This window comes from Corvus moneduloides, chromosome 2 (genome assembly GCF_009650955.1).
Source record: "Corvus moneduloides isolate bCorMon1 chromosome 2, bCorMon1.pri, whole genome shotgun sequence".
NCBI lineage: Eukaryota > Metazoa > Chordata > Aves > Passeriformes > Corvidae > Corvus > Corvus moneduloides.
In genome coordinates, this window is record NC_045477.1 from 51,333,573 (window position 1) to 51,354,263 (window position 20,691).

At 35.5% G+C, this 20,691-nt stretch overlaps 1 protein-coding gene across 8 annotated transcripts in view; it reads left to right on the forward strand.

Annotated features, from left to right (window-relative positions):
• The window catches only part of NBEA (neurobeachin), a 467,825-nt gene that overhangs the window by 290,316 nt on the left and 156,818 nt on the right, over positions 1-20,691 (forward strand). For all 8 annotated transcript variants that reach the window (XM_032099592.1, XM_032099586.1, XM_032099589.1 and 5 more), the window contains one exon: positions 12,755-12,898. In XM_032099592.1, the coding sequence (XP_031955483.1) occupies positions 12,755-12,898 (144 nt within the window). The remainder of the gene's footprint in view (positions 1-12,754; positions 12,899-20,691) is intronic.

The following is a 20,691-nucleotide window of genomic DNA, read 5'->3' on the forward strand; positions in this document are numbered from 1 at the left end:
TGTAAGCAGTTTTAAGAAATAGAACTGACTTTATGGGCAGAAAAACACACACGATGTTCAGTGGTGAGCATTTTTGAACATGTATACAGTCATTAAATTAACCCATACCAATGCTTCTATGTGCCAAGTCCTCTTTGCTCTTCAGTCTTAATGGCGTCATGCTGCCATGTGAGACAAGCATGTGAACATTTCTGCTTCAATTGAAGCACCTAAAATGATACTTCTCCTATTACAAAACTTCCTTTCAGTACATGAACTAACCTCCACATTGATTGTGAAATCTCTGGTGTACTCTGAATGAGTTTATATCTGAACCGTGTGCCTGAAGGAGTCACAATAATCTGTCTTTTTTTTAAGCACAACAATTTAAGGTTTCCATCTATGGCCTTATAATTGTAGCCCAACAGTGCCATCCACTGCTTCTCCAAATAAACTTCCAAATATTTCATCCTCACAGGATTTTAGGGACAATATTACATGATAATTACATCCTCTTAATATTTTATATGGTAATTGCAAGACACAGTTTTGTCTAAAGAAAGTCTAGAAAAAAGCTTACGTTAGGTACTAATAGAAGGATCTGCAAAGCAAAATCTTAATAGTGATAATAATCTAATCTAAAATACTAGATTTAACTTGGTCTTCTTTATAACATTTGCCACCCCACTCCCCCAATCATAAATATGTTCTCATTAAATATATCTACTGTTATGGTGATCCTTTTTCTTATAGCCCACTGTAATGTAATGAAAGGCACCTTCTAGATGTAAATGGTAATGGAATTTGCTTAGGTACAGTACTGAACACTGCTGTGTTGAGTTGTACTGAGCACTCAGTGTCTGAGTTTCTGCTCTCTGACTAGGTCATGGAAATGAGTTGCAATTGCATCCTATCAGTACTTTGCAGTCTAAATATCTTCTGCCTGTTGTATGTTATTTCTAGCATAGGAATTTTTATTGCAGCTTTATAATGGTTTAAGTGCAGTCATTTTTTTCTAATTATTTCCTCAACTCTTGAATGTCGGAATCTCTCTCTTGACTCAAATTCAAGTTTTTCACAGAGCTAAGTAGGATATGAATACTTTTCTCTCAAAACCTCCATGCTGGGTTTCAAATGCCTTTCCTCCGAGATTTTTAGGTTATCTGGCATGACCTGGGTTTTAGCTGCTGTTATAGGTCTGAGCTACTAGACTTCACTGCAGAACTTGCTGACTTTTTACCAGCAGTTAACATAACTACCTCTTTCTTCATCTGAAAGTATATGACCCCAGAATGTTTTTGAAGTAATGAAATTGGCCTGCTAAACCATTCCTAAGATCTGAAAATTGCAACCATTGTCAGTCTTAGAATTCTAGCTGCATTTTTCTCCCTTCTACAGTTAAATTTTCGTGTAGAAAGAATGCACAATATCTGTCTGTTCTGCCAAATGAAAGTAAATTATTTACTAAACCCAGTAAATTGCTATGATGGGAAATGCTTTCAAACCCTTGTGAACAGTGTATTTGTTCTGTTTATTCATTTCTATACCTATTTGACAAAGAAATAGAAGTTCTTGACCCATGAATATTCAGTGAATCTCACAGAAACATTTCAGAAGAATATTCTGTCAGTGAAAGTCTAATAATAGTCCTTCAGAGTCCTTCAAAGCTGAGTGAATGTAGGTCTTGGGACTCAGGTTTTAACACGTGCTTTTCTAATCTCCTATTTTCTATGCTTTAAAACTCTGTATTAAGGAGTAACAGCACTTTAAAATAATCTTCTTTGGCCATAGTTAAAACCACAAAATATTCCTTTTCTAAATTTTCTCCACTCTTCTTATTCTTGATATCTTCTTCACTGCAGGATTCCATTCTCCACTTTGTATGTAAGTGGAAATATATATCATTTGTGTTTTCTGAAGACTTGGCTGGGACAGCATGCCAAGCACATGGCTGGAATGGAGGGACATTATTTCAACAGTGCTCCAACCTTTGCAGCCTATAATTAGGAGATCATACCGTGGATTTAAAAAGATTTTACTGTCACGCTCCTTCTGACAGTCAATAGGAGACATGACAGGCTTTCAGGCAATGGGCTCAGGTTTTTGTGAGCCTCTGGGCTACCTGCAAGGGTTAAATCAACAGAAAAAGATTGTGGGAATCTCTTCAGTATAGGTGATTCCCTGTCTTTCCAGAAAAGGAAACGGGTATGTATAGGTTTTGAAAATAAAGGAATTCACTTTCAGAGACAATATATATTTTAAGATGCCTAAGTATTTTTACTCATGTTTTTACATTGCAATACTTAACATTTATCACATAAAATCTATTTCTATTATATCACATGAGAATTCTTGTAGACACTTTATGTAAAGAATAAGATTTGTATACAAGAAACGAAGATTTAAGTATATGTGCAATGGCTATTCCATATCCTTACAAGCAGAGGAATTCTTCAATGCCAATTATTTTGTGTGTTTCATTATTTTATAGCGTTAACGAAGAAATACACACAAAAAGTACCAGTGTAACGAAATAAACTGGATTTTCTTGTGAGTTTCAGTGTGATGCAAGTTACAGGCAGGGATGAGGAAGCACCTTGTGAAAGAACTGTATCAAATACATTTTATGGAAAAGTTCTCGAATACACTACTAACCAGCATGATAAGGAAAACCCCATGTTAAGAATTCTATCAGCCAGTATCTTATGCATGTTTCCAGTTGTTTAATTTTCTTTTTCATATCATGTGCATTACATCATGACATGACTTTTTTCTTATCCTTACAGTGTGCCTAAAGAGTACAATCTCCTAATGTGCTTGTGTAACACCCTGAACACCATCTACAATAGATATACTTTCACAGCTGAAAGAACTGTGCATAATACTCAAAAAAGTGGTTTTCTGGTGTCTCTTTTGCTGTATAGCACGAATCATTCAATCCTATGCCCTTAAAAAGCTGATCACATTGTCTAAATAGCATCTCAGCTCTCATCTAAATGGAAAATAATGTTGCTAGTGCTCTCAAATTTAACATAAGCATAGAAATTTTGCAAGTATCTGCAGTTGCATGCAAGATTTGTGGTTTCTTGTAATATTTGTGAAGCAGAATGAAAGAAGTCACAAACCCCACATGGCAGCTTAATGGAAGGTGAAATAAAATACTTGTCTCCTTTTTTCTTTACTGCTTACTAATGCTAAGATTTCTGTGGGTTAGCTCTCCTTAATACACACTCAGGCCTTCTACCTGGGACGGTGATTGCTGTTCACCCATTTCAATTATCTCATTGAGCCGTTTTAGTGATAGACCCTCAGAATCTGCTTTATCTCTGATGTCTTGTGTACTCTTCCACTTTTCATCTGCTGGTTTGCATGAAAAAAGATGTTCTATAACTGCAGATATTTTTGTTTAAAATAAAAATTTTAAAATAAGTGGTAATTCTGAAAAAATAAAAAAAACAACAAACAAACACAAAAAGTGTAGAGTAAAATTCTGTTCCAAATCAAGGAAGTAGCAAAGCTTTGATTTTCATTTGATAAAAAATTGCTATCTGGGTAGATAACTTTGATAGGTAACTACTATTGCTACATAATTTCTAGCTTGGAGGAGCTTATGTATTTACAAAACCCTGGCCCAAACAGAAGTGCTTTCTGCTGCTACTAGAGTGTAGTCCCTTAGCAGCTCTAGGATTTAAACACAAATATCCCAATGTTAGAGCCATGATGAAGCATATCCTGTGGGTCCTGCCCTTTGTCTGGTGTTCCTATAGGCATTGATCTATGCTGAAATAGAAGCAATTCTTCCCACCAATTACTTTAGCTGCTGACATGAAAATATGTAAACCAGTTCTGAAGATGTGGTGATCTACTTGAGGATAAAATTGAATTTGTACAGATAAAAACCACAGTGCAGCACACTGAACCAGTAGGAACTGTACAGCAAAAGGCTGCACAAAGTAAATCTAGAAAGTAAATCTAGATGTTCTAATGACATTTTTATATTGACAAATTTATTATTTGTATATAACATTGACAGTCCTTTTAAGAAACTTTATGTTAGGTGACATTATGTCATGTTTAGGAGATTTTGTCTGTGTAAAGACTGCCTAAGATGGTTCTTCTGTGTGTCTCAGAAGAGAAGAGTTTCACTTGAAAAGATTGCCATTCCAGAAAGATAAAGTAATTTCAGATATGTTGGCAAATGGGTCTCTCAAAGCACTGATCATGAGCTGTTGAGGCTGTCTTCTGTAAATAAGTAGTCTTGATAGAAATTAAAATGGTTACATAACTACTGGAATTACAATAGCTACTATAAAAAAAACTTTAAACTTACTTCCTACACCTTCATTACCTGCACTAAAAAATGAACTTTTTAGCTGTCCTATTATGTCTGTGTACAATGGCTGTTTCCAAAGAGCCAATGCTTTTGGATCTGAGACCAAAATTTAAGTGATGAGGGGCAAAATTGCCTTCTAGTAAAGACATCATCACTCATGGTCACAGAAAGGGAGAATTCTAAAAATTGCAGATGTGTAGTATGCATTTTCTTTTTAAAACTATTTAGGTTTGGACCAGTCCCATGGTTCGGAGACTCTAATTCTTAAATGTTAGGTAAGGGTTAGAAATGCTGGGGTAGAATACCCTGGTTTGGTGTTTATTATTATTAATATTATTATCATTATTTCTATTTTTATTTTTATTTTTTATTATTATGTTTGGTGGAAATTAACAGTTTGGGAGGTAAGATCACATTTCATAGAATCATAGAATGGCTTGAGTAGAAAGGGATCTTAAAGATAACGTTGTTCCAAACCCCCATCATAGAGAGGGTTGCCGCTTTTTTTCATGGAATTTCATGAAATGCCATGCCATTTCTTACATGTCACTACATTATCAAGTGTTTGTATTTCCAAAGAGCATTTCATTTCTTTCCAGGGCTTTATCATTGCTAGCCTTTTCAATTAGAATTTTTTTTTTGTGAACAGGAAGCAAAATGAAGGACAGCTTATGTCTGATGCAATTCCTCAGTATGGAGTGTGCCAGTTTAGAAGTCTGACAACACTGATCCTGGCTTTAGGGTCTGCAAGCAGATAGTCAGAATATGTTTTTTCCTGGAGAATGTGTGCTTAGGAACTACTCTAAAACTTTCCAGACATAATCCAGGCCGGAATGTTAAGACGTGACATAGACATATTTTTCACTTTTATGTCATCTTAAAAAGGTTTTATCAGATGCTATGTCAAAAGCATAGAGTGCCTTCTTTAGCAAATTTATTTCATTATTTCATTATCATATCATACATATTGAAATTCAATCACCTTTTGTTGCTGCCTAATTAATTAAATTTTTCTATTGGAATAGTTTGGGTACCCTTTTCAGTGGCCTGTCTTAAGGAACCTTTGCTTACATGTGAATATTTTGAATTAAGGATAAGTGAAATTCCTTTTTGCTGTCAAAACCAAATTGTGAAAACACATTGCATGGCTTTGAAAATCAGTACACTCTATTAGCAGACCTGTCAATATAAAAAGTGCATTCCATTTCCACCTCTTGCTCTAATAACCTTTTCTATGTTACTCAGAGGCAGCTCACATAATCAGAGTATATTGTCAGCTTACTGGAGTTGGGGAAGCATGAAATGAAAATCGCGTTAATATTGATCCAATTCTCTTACTTGCAAGTGTCCTTGATGTCCTTTCCACTGAGCAATAACTGTTGGTGTGATGTAGATATTTTCCTCTCAGCTATTACTGTAATTTTTTTTAAATGGCTAAAAACACACCTAGGAAAATTTTATTGCTCTTAATTATTCTTCTTGTGTGTCATCTTTGCCTGTTGAAATTATCCACAGCAGAATTTGGTTTCTTTCTGCAATTTATCAAACTACAGTATATGCCAAAATGCTGCCCTTCAAACTATCAGGGATTTGTAAAGGTTGTCAGTCATGAAATATGAATCCATTTCTCTGTGTACAAGTTACAGTGGCAAACTACATCTTAATCCAAATATAAACATTTGACTGTTGTTAGTTCCCATTAGAGGGACTTCCTCTGGCTCCAGTCAGAATAGGGACTGCCTTTCAGGAGCCTGAAATTCATTGGAACATTTGCTGGACTGGGAATATCTGACTCTGTGTCCTGCTGGCTGCTCATGGTCAGTGCTGAATCAGTGCAGGATCCCTTCTCATATGCTCCGAAATCCTGAAATCTCAAATACATATAAGGACAATCTTGACAACTTCTGAAAATTAATTTCATGACCATTCTGAATCTCAGTTTTCCTATCTGTGAACCAAAAAATAATGAGTGCCCAACATGGTACTTTCATCTTGATTTTTATGTGGGACCCTTTTTATTAATATACAACACTTTGACTACAAGTACTTATTGTTTAAAAAGCCCTCAGCCTCATCTGTTTATTTTGGCCTTGCCTGTATTCTCAGTCTCCTCATTGGCATAGTCTGTGCCAGTCTTGTTTTGCAATGCAAAATATCTGAGAATATGATAAAGGAAAACATATAAAGCAGTTAAGCATTTATTTACAAATTACTTATATGAACAAGATCATTTGGTCAGATATTAGGTGTAAAAATTGGAGAAAAATGCATGGAATGTCTATGATTAAATTTTCAGGTATTTATCAGTTATAGAAAACAAAAATGTGATTTGGTTTTACTTTTGGTGGAAGTAATTTCCAATACAAATATATGCAATTTTTAATTTCTATGCAATTTTCATAGTTTTTCTTCCTCATTTCTTCAAAGATCCTTAATAATGAGAATGTGATTTAGATTTCTCTGGTTTTTATTAAATCTATGAAAACCAACCTTCCTTTATCAACAGTCACTTCTCTGTTTCTCTGGGGAAACTAAATTATATGCCAGTCAAAGCTGCCAGTTCCAGAAACACATTGCAATTTAAATAGCAACCCCAACAGACACAGGTGGGGACAGCTTATTGGAGTTGGCTGTGATATGCCAGCACTGGGCTGCTATGCAAAGCCAAAAATTCAGTCTCTAGAGCAGGCCCAGGGATAGCCACTGCACGTTTCCCATGGAGTGAGTGCAGCCCAAGGAAGGCTGGCTGTGGAAGTCCTGTGGAAAGATACAAGGCTGAGATAGAGTGGTCACCATGTCGATGATTTAATCTTACTGGGTTTTGTAGAGGTCAGTTTACAGCAGGCAGCTGCTCTCCGTAACTGTGACTGCTGTGAGGGTACCGGTGCCTAATCGAGTTACTGAAGATTAGCAGTGAAAGCAGGGGTTTCAACTGTTAGAATATATAAAGCAGGAAGATTATCAAGCAATCTTTTTTCTAAGTATTTTCAACTATTATTAATATTGAAGGAACAAAAAATGTAGAAAATAGTGGTATATTTTAATTTTGTCCATAGACAAGCTTGGTTCTTCCTGTAAAAGTCAGTTTGTGCAAGAAAAGACTCTCTCTCAAGAAAAAGCTTTGTTCTTTCAAACTCGGTTGATAAATTATATTTCACCTGTGATACAATTTCATGGTTCACATCATGAACTGTCAGGTAGCCTCCTGTGAGGAACTGATTCTGAATTCCTTTATTTAGTAAAGTAGTGGAAACCACCTTATGTGATGAAAATTCAGCAAGAAAATCAGTGTTCTAGAGAGCAAAACATACTGTTAGATCTGTAAGGAGTAAAAAGCAAGTTTACCCTTAAAACTTTCTGAGGAGAGCTAAGCTTCACAAAAACTCTACTTTAGCCACTATAAAAGAGAGTTTTTAATTAAATGCAGCATTTTACTGTAAAGAGAACAGACTTTACTTATGTCAAATGCTCCTTTAGAAGTCACATAAAACTGTAGAAGACAGTATATGAAAAAGGTTTCTTATAGAAAAGAAGAACACCATCCCATGAAGCAGATTTCCAGATGTTTGGAAACATTAGAATTTCCTGTCAGTATATTTAGGTAACATTAAAATGAGGTTAACTTTCCATTCTGCCATCTCTCTTCAAAGATCAAAGAGCACTCACTACATAAATTGCCTTATCGGTAATTCGTTGAAGTAAACTATGGAAACAACTTTATAAGAAGCAGTAGTTTCCTTTTGTTGGCTACGGTATTACCAAGCAAACTTTTCTTAAAAATAACCATATTTTTAACCTCATTTTTTACTAAATGCAGAAAGAAGGAAAATATAAAGCACTATATTTGGATATATAGTAAATGGATAGAAGAGAGAACTGGAAACTCCCTTGCTGTGTTTAACTGAATCATAATAATTAGTTTAATGTCTAATGAAATATGTACATAAATATAAATTTAATCAATAATACAGTGTGTTTGTACTGCTAATTTTAAAATTTTATTTAGGGACAGTTTTTGTGGATCTTGACCCTTACAGAGTCTTTGAAATGTAGATTGAATCCCTAGAACCTGTTGTGACCTACAGAACCCAACAGGGAATTCATTGATTTAGTTGAAAATAGAGACTCAAAAATTCAGATAACATAATAAAAAAACCAACCCCACCTGCCCCTGTTTCATGAAGTATTGCCTATATTAAATACTTCTAGAGGCTGTAGCTGAAAATTAACATGAGATTCTCCTGTTCTTATTAGGGAAATTATTAGGTTTTGAGGGGTTCTGGTAATGGTTTTTGTGGTTCTTTTAGAGGGTTTTTTTGACTGCTTTATAGTTTCTGTTTAAAGAAAAGTAATGCTACTAGAAGAGAGATTAGTACATTCTTGGCAATACTGAACAAATTTACTGGGCAGCTCATACAATCTTTCAGACATAAAAAATATGCACCCATAGATACTGAGGTTTTGTACAGGAGTGGTGGTTGGTTTCTTTGATTTCTTTTAAAGGTGAGCTGTTTTCAGTTATCCTGAAGTTACTGTAGAAAAACAGTTTGTAACATGCACATTTACAAAAATAATCAAGATTAAAATAGGTGTAATGAAAGAGGGATTTTTTAACAGCTTATCTAGTCCTGTACATACATTCTCTTGAAATATGTTTAAGACAGAGCCTTTAAGATTCAAGAAAGCAAGTCACCAACTTCAGCTGGCCTTCAGTGCAATCTGAGTGACTTATTTCCTTCAAAATATTTGCAAAATGTAGTTTTAAGAAATACTTAGCTGCTTACTTCAAGTCTCCTTTCCAAATCCCAGTATATCTCTTAAGTCTATCCCTTAAAATATCCCTTAAGAAGGAACTTGATAAGGACAAGAACTGATAGCATCTGCCAATTCTAGTTCTGTGCCCTCCAGTGTCACAACATTGCTTTCTTGAAATGACGTCTAGTTTTGTTTTATTTTTTCTTGTTTTAATGGCTTTGAAATATATTCTAATTAGACTTAATACAATTTCATTTTGTGTCTTTAAAATGCAGGCTCTCTGTGTGCTAAAATTTTGGAAATGAAATGTCTGGCCATAGATTTAATTTCATAGTAATTTTGCTGAAGCTTTGAAAAAAAACCCAAGTTTTGATTTTTTTCCAACACACTAAAATATCAAATATTCATTTATTCATTTCTCCTTTTTATATCACTGTTAACAATAATAGACATAGTTTTATGTCATATAATTTTTTATTCAGTTTGTTGTCTGGTTTTAAAGAGAGAAGTTTTTTTTCTTCTTACTCTTATTTGGAGAGTTTCTCTTGTTTTAGAACCTTTTTGAAGTCGTCTTGAAATATAAAAATAGAACATCTGTGACAGATCTGTTTTGAACATATTTCACATTTCAGGATCCAAGGAGATCTGGTGGTCTGTGGTATTAGCTTGTTAATTTCTTGATGAATGGGTAGAAAGGCCACGAAGTGCACTCAGTACAGCACGTCTTCCGAAGATAGATGATCTCAAATAAATTCTATTCCCAATCAGTTTTTGATTTGTTAGGTGTTAAACCATTTCTTTGTAAGGACAGTGTTTACAAGCCTTGTAATGAGACAGCCCTGTGAGACCTTACTCTTCTTGCTGTAATTTTGATAAATGGAACTCTAATTCATAAAGGATATAGTGATTGAAGGGCAACTCCAGGTCCCATACACATTCATTTAGATAAATGTTTGGTACAGTACAGCAAAACTAAGGTGCACTCAGCAGAGTGATAAATTTTAACAACAGCCAAACCAGAGGGTTTTTTTCATCAAGAGAAAGAAGGACTATTTATTATATTTCATATAAATAAATGTATTTTTAATATTATAGACCAGAATGGATTTTATATATATTTGTCTTGTTGCTAAGCTCCAAATTTGCCAAACTAATTTACTGCCTTCTACTCTACCATGTTTCTTACACCTGTGTCTGGCAATATTTCTGTAACCTGGTATACTCATCACAAGGGATTTAAAATACCCTAAATTTCATGTTCTTTGGATGTACTTTAAATGTTAGTAATAATTTGGAGTTTGGGACTTTCTTCCTGGTAATTTTAAAAATATATTTTCATGCATAAATAATTTTACAGAATTGTCATTAATCAGTAACTACAGAAATGATTGACTCTTCAGATTAGTACTTTTCAATTAGTTAATTTGAAGATTATCACATTTTATGAAGCTCAGAAATTTACACAAAACTCATTAAAGCTACCAAAAAGGAAGAGAACAGTGTTTTGATGCTTTCTTCCTCCACATGCTAATTCATTTCAGGCCTGGTCTCCTCTAGTGTCACATGCTTCACAAGAGGAGTTACTACTTTTGTCAAATGATGCTAAACTCCCTTGCTGTAAACACAAGTGTATCAAGATCCTGACCTACTGATGTAATACGCAGAACAATTCTGATACAATGAAACTGAAACTCTGCTGCAGCGCATTACTTTTTTGTGGGTTTTCCATAAGTCCTACCATTCTTGCTTCTTTTTATAAATAAGGAAGAAAAAAAAAATACAAGCCAAACAAACAAAAGAAAAAAAGTCCCAAAGCTTGTACTAATAGTGAAAACTTTTCCAACCATTAGTTAGTTGATCTGGTTTTAAATTGGGTAAATAATTACAGTTAGTTGAATTAAGTAATAACCTGTGCAAGTGATATCACAGCCTAATAACTGAACAAGCAAGACACAGCATATTAAAATACAGCCACATTGTCTTAATCACTATCTGTATGGTCCTAATGGAGACAACAACAAACAAGAAGACTAAATATGCTGTCCCTAATTTTGAGCTTGGTAAAAAAATGGGGGTTCGTTTACTTGTTTCTCTTTACCTTTTCAGGGTTTCAAAACGGAGTTTCAGAAATAGCAATTGAGATAATAGCAATAGTATACAAAAGGTTAATGTTAGGCCATGTAAAACATGAATTATCTCAGGCTGTGATGAAGTGGCATGTTAACAGTGATCTTCAAACAGAGTAAACATACCCACAGAAAGATATGCCTCCAGCATTTTTATTTATATGGTGTGACTCTCCTGTGCACAAACTAATTAAAAGACTCTAATTATAAGAGTAGGCGGTAAAATCATAACTTATTCCCAACTGCTTGTAATAAAAAAACAGCCTGACACATCAGTTCCATTCCATGTGTCTATCTGCCCTAACCCATCTGCTTACTGTATTCCTTTTAGTTGTCCTGTTTTAGTAGGAGGCCATGAATCTTACTGGACTTTACCTCAACATTTTGCATCTGCCATAATAGTTTTCATCCTGTTTAAGTTCAGGCATTGTGGAAGACAAACAAAATCCACATGTGTGTGGTTTTGCCTATTTTCACACTCATTCTGTAGCTTAGTAGGAAGCAAATTTCCAAATTATCCTACAAAAAAAGAGAGGTAGTTTACAGGGTTTATTTCTTGATTGGCAGAAGTGGAGATGCCCAGATCTTGTATGGTCCTAGGTGAAGATGCAGGGTTTTCTGTTTAAGAAAAAAAAATAGAAATCTTTCTTGCCCGAGGCTACTGTGAGACCACAGTACTGAAAATAAAACTTACTACCTCTTCCCAGCTAAGAAAGAAATACTATGAGGAGATCACAACAGTAACATGAAAGGTATTTATGATATAAAACCTAATTATGATTCTGCCATTTGTCCACACTGGGACTTATTTTTTACATCATAAGAATAAAATCTGGCAAGTTCCAGTCAGATATTCCCAAAATGCAGTAAGTTACATCTCCTGCCACAAGGAACCATCAGGCTGAATAGAAAAAGCGAACCGTAGTCGAGAAGAATGAGTATTATCCATGAAAACCTCTGGGAAATTGGCACATATCCATATACCACCATTTTTATTGTGTTGCTTAAAATCACACACACAGATGCGCACCAAAGTTCCCTTACGGCGCTTGTCTTGTTTTCAGTCTTTTCTGAATCTCTGCATAGCCTACTGTGCATCTGTGTATTGAGATAAACCAACTCCTACTTCACCATCCTATCCCTCCTATCTCAAAAGACAAAAATCCTGAGAGATTTTGGATTCTTGAAAGCAGCTTCTTTATTTAGAGTAGGTGGCTTGCACTCTCAGGTCGGTCAGAGTCAGGGCACCAGGAACTCAAAAGAAACTCCAGATGAATTTGTTGCAGGTGGAAAACTAATGGAACAACATTGAACACAAGGTAAATAGCAATTATTAGAAACAGGAGATTCTTTGTGGAAAAGTTTGTATTTTATTTAGGACAGGACAGAAAACAGAACAGGACTGCATATTTTGTAAACCTTGGTAGAGTTTTAGAAAATGTCCCTTCTTTTTTTTGATAAAGATGATTTATACTGTAATTTTTTTTACTACTTGATTGTCATTGTTTTATATTTAAAATATTGTTCAGGTAAATTCACAACGTTTGTAACTTTTTTTTAGGCACTGAAGAGGATGTAGTGAAGTCAAAGAAAACTTTCCGAAGTCAAGCTGTGGTAAATCAGAATGCAGAAACAGAGCTTATGCTGGAAGGAGATGATGATGCTGTTAGCCTGCTCCAAGAGAAAGAGATTGATAACCTTGCAGGTAATCATACTTTTCGTTATAACTAAGATATGAGTCAAAAGGCTCTTTTAAACTTGTTAGTTCTTAACCCTTGTGGTTAGTGTCTTAATATTGTCAGCTAAGCATACAATTGCAGTATGAACAGATTATTTTTATTCCAGATTTTATTACTTCCTCTCTACTTCCTTGAAGTATGGGCACTGATTACAAAGCATTTGCCCATTGTACAGTCTTTGAGCAGAGGTGTGAGAAATAGCAATACCTCAAGGGCTTTAATTAGTGCAGGTGACTTCTTGAAAAGTCTGTAAATACCAATCTGAAACCTCTTTTTTTTGTTTGTTTTTGGGGTTTTTTTGGGTTTTTTGTGTTAAAATGTAAATGTGGACTAATTCCACAAGTCAGGATTTTGAGTCAGAGTGTGCTTGTGCCTGATCCCAAGTGCCACGCAGCTCGTGCAAAGACACCTGCCCTCCTGCTGGCACCCAGTTCTCTCAGTGATGGAGTTAAGGGGGATCTGCAGTATCTCAACCCATCTGTCACAGCGAGAGAAAAAGTTGCCTGTTTGAAGCAAGGACTAAGAGAGAATGAAGCTGTAACCAAGCTATGAACTTTGGTAGTTAGCATATGAGCTGGGAATGAACCCTCTGTAAATATGCATGAGAAAACCCTTCTGGTCCTTTCCTGGGTGAAGGAATGCAGTGAGATCTCAGTTTCATCTGTCTTCTAGCAGGTTCTGTTACAACTCTGTCTTAGAGGTGATACTACCTTTCCTGGGAAGTAGTCTGGAAAAAAGGGCATGTTGCAAGTTGAAAATGCACTCTCCTCTCAGATTGGATAAAACTGAGAATTATGAAATGCAGTATGAATTTTTTTAGATTAATTTACTTAGGAGCATCTTTATTAAACTACTCCACTAAGGGAAAGTTTTGTGATGTCATGATGTTTTCTGCATAACTGAGTTTCTAAAATAGCTATCTTTGCTCCTGCACTTTCTTCTGATACCATAGTGAGAATCTGTAGCAAAGATAAGATCATAAATAGATGATTAAAAGAATAAAAATAAAATGAAAGCAAAACAAGCAAAAAAAAAAAAACCAATAAAATGAAAAGGCAAAAAAACCCCAACCCCAACAACCGCCTACATGGAAGTTAGTCTCATACTTTAGTATTAGAGCAGAGCAGAGAGGGGGAAATAGATGCTTTTATTTGGGAGCAAGCAGCAGTATATGATTATCACAGTTAATATATCACTCTGCTTGCTTTCTCAATCTGCAGCTAACTGCTGCTGAGACACTGTTGTCTAAAGTCAATAAAGTAGTGCATCAAGCAGGACCATAAGTGGGATAATTTGATCAATGTCCCTTTTTGTTTTAGAATGAAAACTCAGTACTGCTTTGGCTAAGTTCTCATATCTAAGAACAATGCTTCCAACTGCATGCAGTAGTTTAAAAGGCTGTTTAGAGGCTGAAATATGCATTTGCATTGAAATACTGATTAAAACTGCAGAGTGGACATGAAAAATCACTGATGCAATACAATTCCTGTAGCTACATCCCTCTGCAAAAACCTAGTATTTCAATGTGTCCTTAAGAATTAATGTGCAATTTATCCTTTTACTCAAGATCACTGCTGGATGACATCCCCTGCTCCTTCAGGACATGGCACAGTCATTCTAGTCCTTTGCTTTTACTATTCATAAAAGTGGGAGATATTGTCAGTATTGCAGAAGCAGAAATAATAGAAAGTGAAAAAAATTAACTTTTGAAATATTGACAGGATGCCCTTGTGTTCCCTATCAGTGCTAACAGAGCAAGCAAACTGCTTCCAAGTGTGGTGAGGTGATGTGATAATGGTGCCATATGGTACCAAAACCTGTGAGCTTCTCAAAAAGAACCCACATTCCACTATCTCAGTTTTACTATTAGATTAACTGCAGCCTTTGCTACTCAACTCTTGCTCGTCTTTGGAGCTGAAATGATGTTGAGAGTTAATGGTCACACACAGTATCATACCTGTCTTCTGTAAATTTTGCATTGGTAAAAAATCCCCTGAATCCCATGATACCCTCTCTTTAGCTGCTGATTTTGCATGATTTTGCATACAATGATGTCACTGTTTTTCCCAGTTTTCAGTATATAGAATGTGGCTCTGAAACTTGAGTCCAATAACTGAAATCGAGAAAAGCAATAGGCAGAGAAGGTGGGGTTTATGCCTAAGAAGGTTTGAACAATCTCTGACGGCTCTGAAGAGCAGGTCCCAATAAAGCCACACTGTCTGTTCTTGTCTAATTCCAAAGAGTAATGTAGATTCAGTATAAATGATCTGGAAATCTTTGAGATCTATCAAGTTATGGTATAGCACAGCATCATTTATATCTAGTTACTGCTCACAGTGAAATGACACATAGGAATTTCTATATTCAGATATGCCTCCAATTTAACTTTAAAGCTTAAATCAATTCAAACATGATTTACAACGATTTGGGTTGTCTCTGCAAGAGATAGGAATTAAACAAAATCTTTGTAAACCAGGTTTCAATTGATTTAAGATTGTCCACATTTAACTAAAACAATTTAGCATTGTTTATTCCATGAATCTAAGGCACATTTTAAACAGAGGAGACCTTGGGTTTTAGAAAATTTTTTGACTAAGGTGATATAAATAATACAATATTTTGATTTGTGAACTTAAAACTGAAAAAAAGGGAAAGTTTGAAACAGATTGAGATTGTTCGTACAAAGTTATCTGTACATACCTTTTGTTCCAGAGACTCTTTATAGTTTTTCATCAACCATGTGGCACAAATCAATGTAAAGTTCACTTTGATAAATTGCATATGGGATGGAGAATTTTTAAATAATTATAGTCTGAATATTTTTATTATATAATCTTAGTATTCCATATGTTGCAATTGCAGTTGGTCAGATTTCATTATATTAAGTAACATTTTAATAAAATATGAAAATCTGATTCCATGTTATTATGGTCTTAGAATTATGACTTCTAGGTTTGCATCACAATTTTTAACAAAAGCAGTATTGAAACTGTCTTACAGTATGAGTTAACAAAAGTTCTTTCTTAGCATTTATGTATTAAAATATTTTACATGTTTCTGTTTCAGTTTTAGCTCCTTTTCTTCCCAGACTGTTCACTTCAAAAGGCAAGTCATATCTCTGTTAGAACTAATGATTGGGATAGCCCAGTCAATTTTAACAGTGTCCTAATATATTGTGAGTCTCTGGGTAATACAATCAAATCCACTGTAGTGACTTGATATTGCTAACTCGTCCTTTTCTTTTGCATTTATATTTCCTAATGCTGCAGTAGGGATCTTAAATACTTACCTTTGTATTAAGATCCTGAGAATGTAAATTTGCTAACAGTTTGTCTCCTGCTTAGTAGGTGATTTTTTTCAAAATGAAAAATATGCGGCTGTGTTCTAATATTGTAAGCTTGCATTTTCACAGGGAAATACTCTCTAGTAGATATGCAGTTTTCTTTTAACGAAGTTTGTTGTTTGAGTTGGGGTTTTGTTTAGAGCACTGATCTTGCATTAAAATAGGTCATTAAAAAAATAAAATAAATGTTGATCTACTCAGGTTTTATGAATTTTATATTTTAGGAGGACGTTCTCTTCTCTTTGTTGTGAAGATGCATTTCACTTTCTGAGACTTGTCAGTGTGCCTTTGAGAGCAGAATTGAGCCTTAATGACATTTTTGAAAGATACATGTTCTTAACTGGAGCACATTTCATCTATTTTGTCATACAGCTAGTGACAGCAACAAATATGCCCCAGCCAAGCAAGGAATCCTTGACGGAATCTTTTGCTACTCTCTAAAAGAGTATTTTCTAGAAAGAAAGAAAGGAAATAAAAATAGGAGGATATGATGCTTTGAGTTATTTTAGGAAGACAAAGGGCTTTGGCAGGCATCTGGTTACTTGCGTGGGCTCAATCAACTCTGAAGCTGACTTCCTCATCAGCCATGGTGAATTACTGCCTCACAACGCTCTTGCAAGAATAAATACATGTTATTCACTCCATTATATGAGCAGATTGAGCAACACATCCAAATAAACACAAGGAAAGCCACTAATTGCCTTTAACGCATTTTAGTCTTACTGTATCCTAACCCTCACTATAGAATCTTTCCTTCTTCTTGGACATCTGCCTCAAGGTGGAGGGAACCTCTCTCCAGTGCAAATGGGCCCGGAATTTTGAGACAGATGCAGCATCCCAGCACTGCCATAACTTTTAGCAACTTTGAAATTCAGAGTAGAAATATTTCTAGAAAGCAGCACTATTACTGATAAACAAGAGCTGATCTTCCATCTGAGCCAGCACGGGTAGCGAGTCCACACCAGCTGGAGGACTAATTGTGAAAAGCCTTCTCTCCATACTTCTTGGGAGTGTGCTGAGTGTATTGACTTACTTCCCTGTGCTAAGGAACACACCAGGTCATGGGGATTTGACAGTTTGTATTATTATTAATGAGATATAAGACCTTTCACTTCCAGGTCATCTGTTTGAAGTCCAGACAAAACTGGACGTAACCAAACATTATCAACATCTGTTTTGTGGCCTATGCAATATAAGCCTTTTGTCTAATTTCAGACAAACTAACAGAAATCATCATAATTTTGACCAATTTCCAAATGGAAAAATATTTGAGGCTGCCATTAGAGGAAATTGGAATAGTGCCAAAAGTTCTACTACATAGAGTAACAGTTAAAATTGTATGGCAGTAAACAAACCGAACAAACAAACAAAACAAACAAAAAAAAAAGATAAAACATTTAGCCCATAGGGAAATTTTCTATTCCAGGTTTTAACAAAGAGCTCATTGTTTACATTTCTGAAATTGTTTTGAAGTCTTGCATAAGACCAGATGCAGCAATAAAAACACTAACACACCAAGGAACTGCATCTAAAGCCGCAAAAAACCTTGAGAATTAAGTATTATTTACGGAAAACTTAAACGTTTTTGACTCATCTTGATGTGTATAATATGCATTTCATATGTGTACGCATATATTTTGAGTTACGGTAACATTTCTTATGGCCAAAGTCTGACATGGAATTTTCTTTACAAGAGTGTAGACAATCTCTGATAAGCAGAGCTGTTTGAAACTTTTTCTTACCCTAAGGAGTAATGGAGGAGAACATTTTCTTGAGTTTTCTTCTGTTGCCATTCTCAAAATGATAATAATATATGTAGTATTAGTTCTATTGTTTTTGTTAACAGAGTTAAATGAACAGTAGATTTTCTTAATTAAAAAAACCAAACTTGAATCTCTACTGAGAAGGCAGATTTTCAAATTATTAGATTTTTCAGGCATATAAAAATAATTTGTTTGAGGCCAGCCAGAGATATTTTTGTCACATTATCTGCTGTTAGAGTAGTAGATTGAAAGAAAGGACTGAATAGCATTGCTGTTGTCTCCAGCAGTGACCACAGCCTGCTCAAGAGGTTTAGGAGTAGAGGAAAGGTACCATCTTCATCCTTCTCCCTCCTGGAGAACAAAGCATTACAGCGGTTCCAAGGGTGATCTCATCTTCCCTCTCCAGCCCTTCCCCTGCTGCCCTGGTGTGTCCTCTCCCACGGGGCCGGGAGAGCCCAGTCATCCACCACCTCCCCTCCTTTCCTGCAGCAGTTGCCATTCACACGCCAGTGGCTCTGATGGTCTGGGGTGACCAAGAGGGCAGAAAGCAGCAACCATGAGGGAAACCCAGCAAGGACTGTGGCAAGTACACAGTGATGTTTCCTAATAATTCTCTCTCAGCTTCTAACAGCTTGCACCTCTGATACTTCCAGAGCCAGGGGTAGTCATTATTAGCTTGCTTGCTTGTGTGCTTGCTTCCTTCCTTCCTGTTTCATCTCTCTCTTCTCTCTCTTACACTCTCTCTCACTTTCCTTTTCTCTCTGTCTGGAGGTAGTTAAGGCACTTTAAGCTTTGCCATACTTTATGGGTTTTTTTTAAAATAAAGTATGTGTATGTGCACACACAAGTCAGTTAAGTAACAAATATCAAAGTTTCAATAGAAAATACAAAAAAGTCTTATTATTTCTCCTAGTTTTTCAAGCTTCCCAATGGAAACTCTTCACTGAATTCAGCATGCACTACTAAGTAGTTTTTTTTCCTTTCAAACTTCATTATTCTTGCAAATTAGCATTCAAGATAGGAATTTCATTGGGGCAGTTACTTGTCTGGGAAAGTGACAGGAATGTGGAAGAAGAGTGATTCCATTTCCCATTCTATGATAGATACGTAACCACATAAGCCTTTTACTTCCAAACATGGAAATTTAATTCAGCCATATTTCCATAGTTTCTGTTTTTTATGTATTCAGATTTTGATCCTCGAGTCTAAGTATAAAAAAGAAAAACATATTTGTATGAGTTTAATTTAGAGTATAGATTCAGGCATAAACTGAAAACAGTTATAATTTTGATATGTAGCTGGCTTTCACACTGAAAAAGGCCCACAGTTTCTATAACATACTATTTTTAGACAGTTCAGTGTTTATTCTAATAATTTTTTCCATATTACTATCCAAAATAGCTTAATATTTTATAAGGTGGTTGTCAGTCACATATGATAGTGCTGCTAAGCACAGCTTTAAAGAACTTTTCTCTTTGTACCTTAGTACACCCACTCTAGGTCTGAGCATCTTCAGCTTTTAAAATGGCGGCCAGATTTTCTGCTTTCCAAGCTTTAAAATTAAATCAGTTCAAACTCTGTTGGTTTGTATTTATGAGTGGCTCTGAGAGTGCTTCATGTGTTGTTACTGTCCACTGATACCAGTCTATTTAATTTTTTTTCCATAACCTGCAAAACTCTTTTTATTTGAAATTTCTAAGGCTGCAAAATTAGACTACAGTGGAGCCTATGACTTTACACGTCTGCAGCTTCTCCCTTTTCCTGAGGTGCCACACCCCAGATGGAACTGGTTAACTCATCAAAGGTCAAGCTGATGAGCTACCCGATATATAGGAGACTGCAGAAAGACAGGCCTAGACATAAGGAAACTCCACCATTTTGCATCTCATTTCATCTTCACTCTGCAAGTGGTTCCCATACAAAAATCCATTTATTCTTCATAGGAACATATTGGGACTGACCCACCATAGATTAGTTGAAGGAATGTATCCAGGAATGTCTTGACAGTATCCATGCTTAAACTAAGCACTTTCATTGACTTTTGGACAGGACTTTTTTTTTGCCTGTCTTTTTTTCCTCTGATGTTATAGAAGCAAATTAGAAGATCAATCAAGAAGACATTTTGGTTAGTCTTGGCTTAATTAACCAGAAATTGTACCAGAGGCAGCCTCATCCCATGCTTTTAGCTTGACTTTCTAAAGAAACAAGGTTTATGTAAGCCTCCTTTGTCAGTCTCCATCTCTGTAACTCCTGAACCCGGAAGCCATTCTGAACAAACTTTTAAATGGGAGAAAAGAGTTGAGAAGCAATAAAATTCCAACAGTGGAATCGGGTTGTTCAAGAAAAAAGCTTGTATGACAGAGCTTTCCACATCACTTCTCCTTTCAGTAGGTACCAGAGGATCTTTGTGGAAGAGTCCTCTGAATTACCCTAACTGTGGGAATGCAAAACATGCAGTCAGCTAGAAGACACAGTTGCACTAGGGAACATTCTGTGTTGTTTCTGGTGTTGTTTAGAGATACTCATATTTTCAGAAAATTTTGAAGTTACAACTGTTGCATCTCAGGTGATGCTTCCAAACATACCTGTCAAGTTATATGCTGAACAACGTATGTCTTTGTTGTCACACACATGTAGGAGTTACTATCCATAT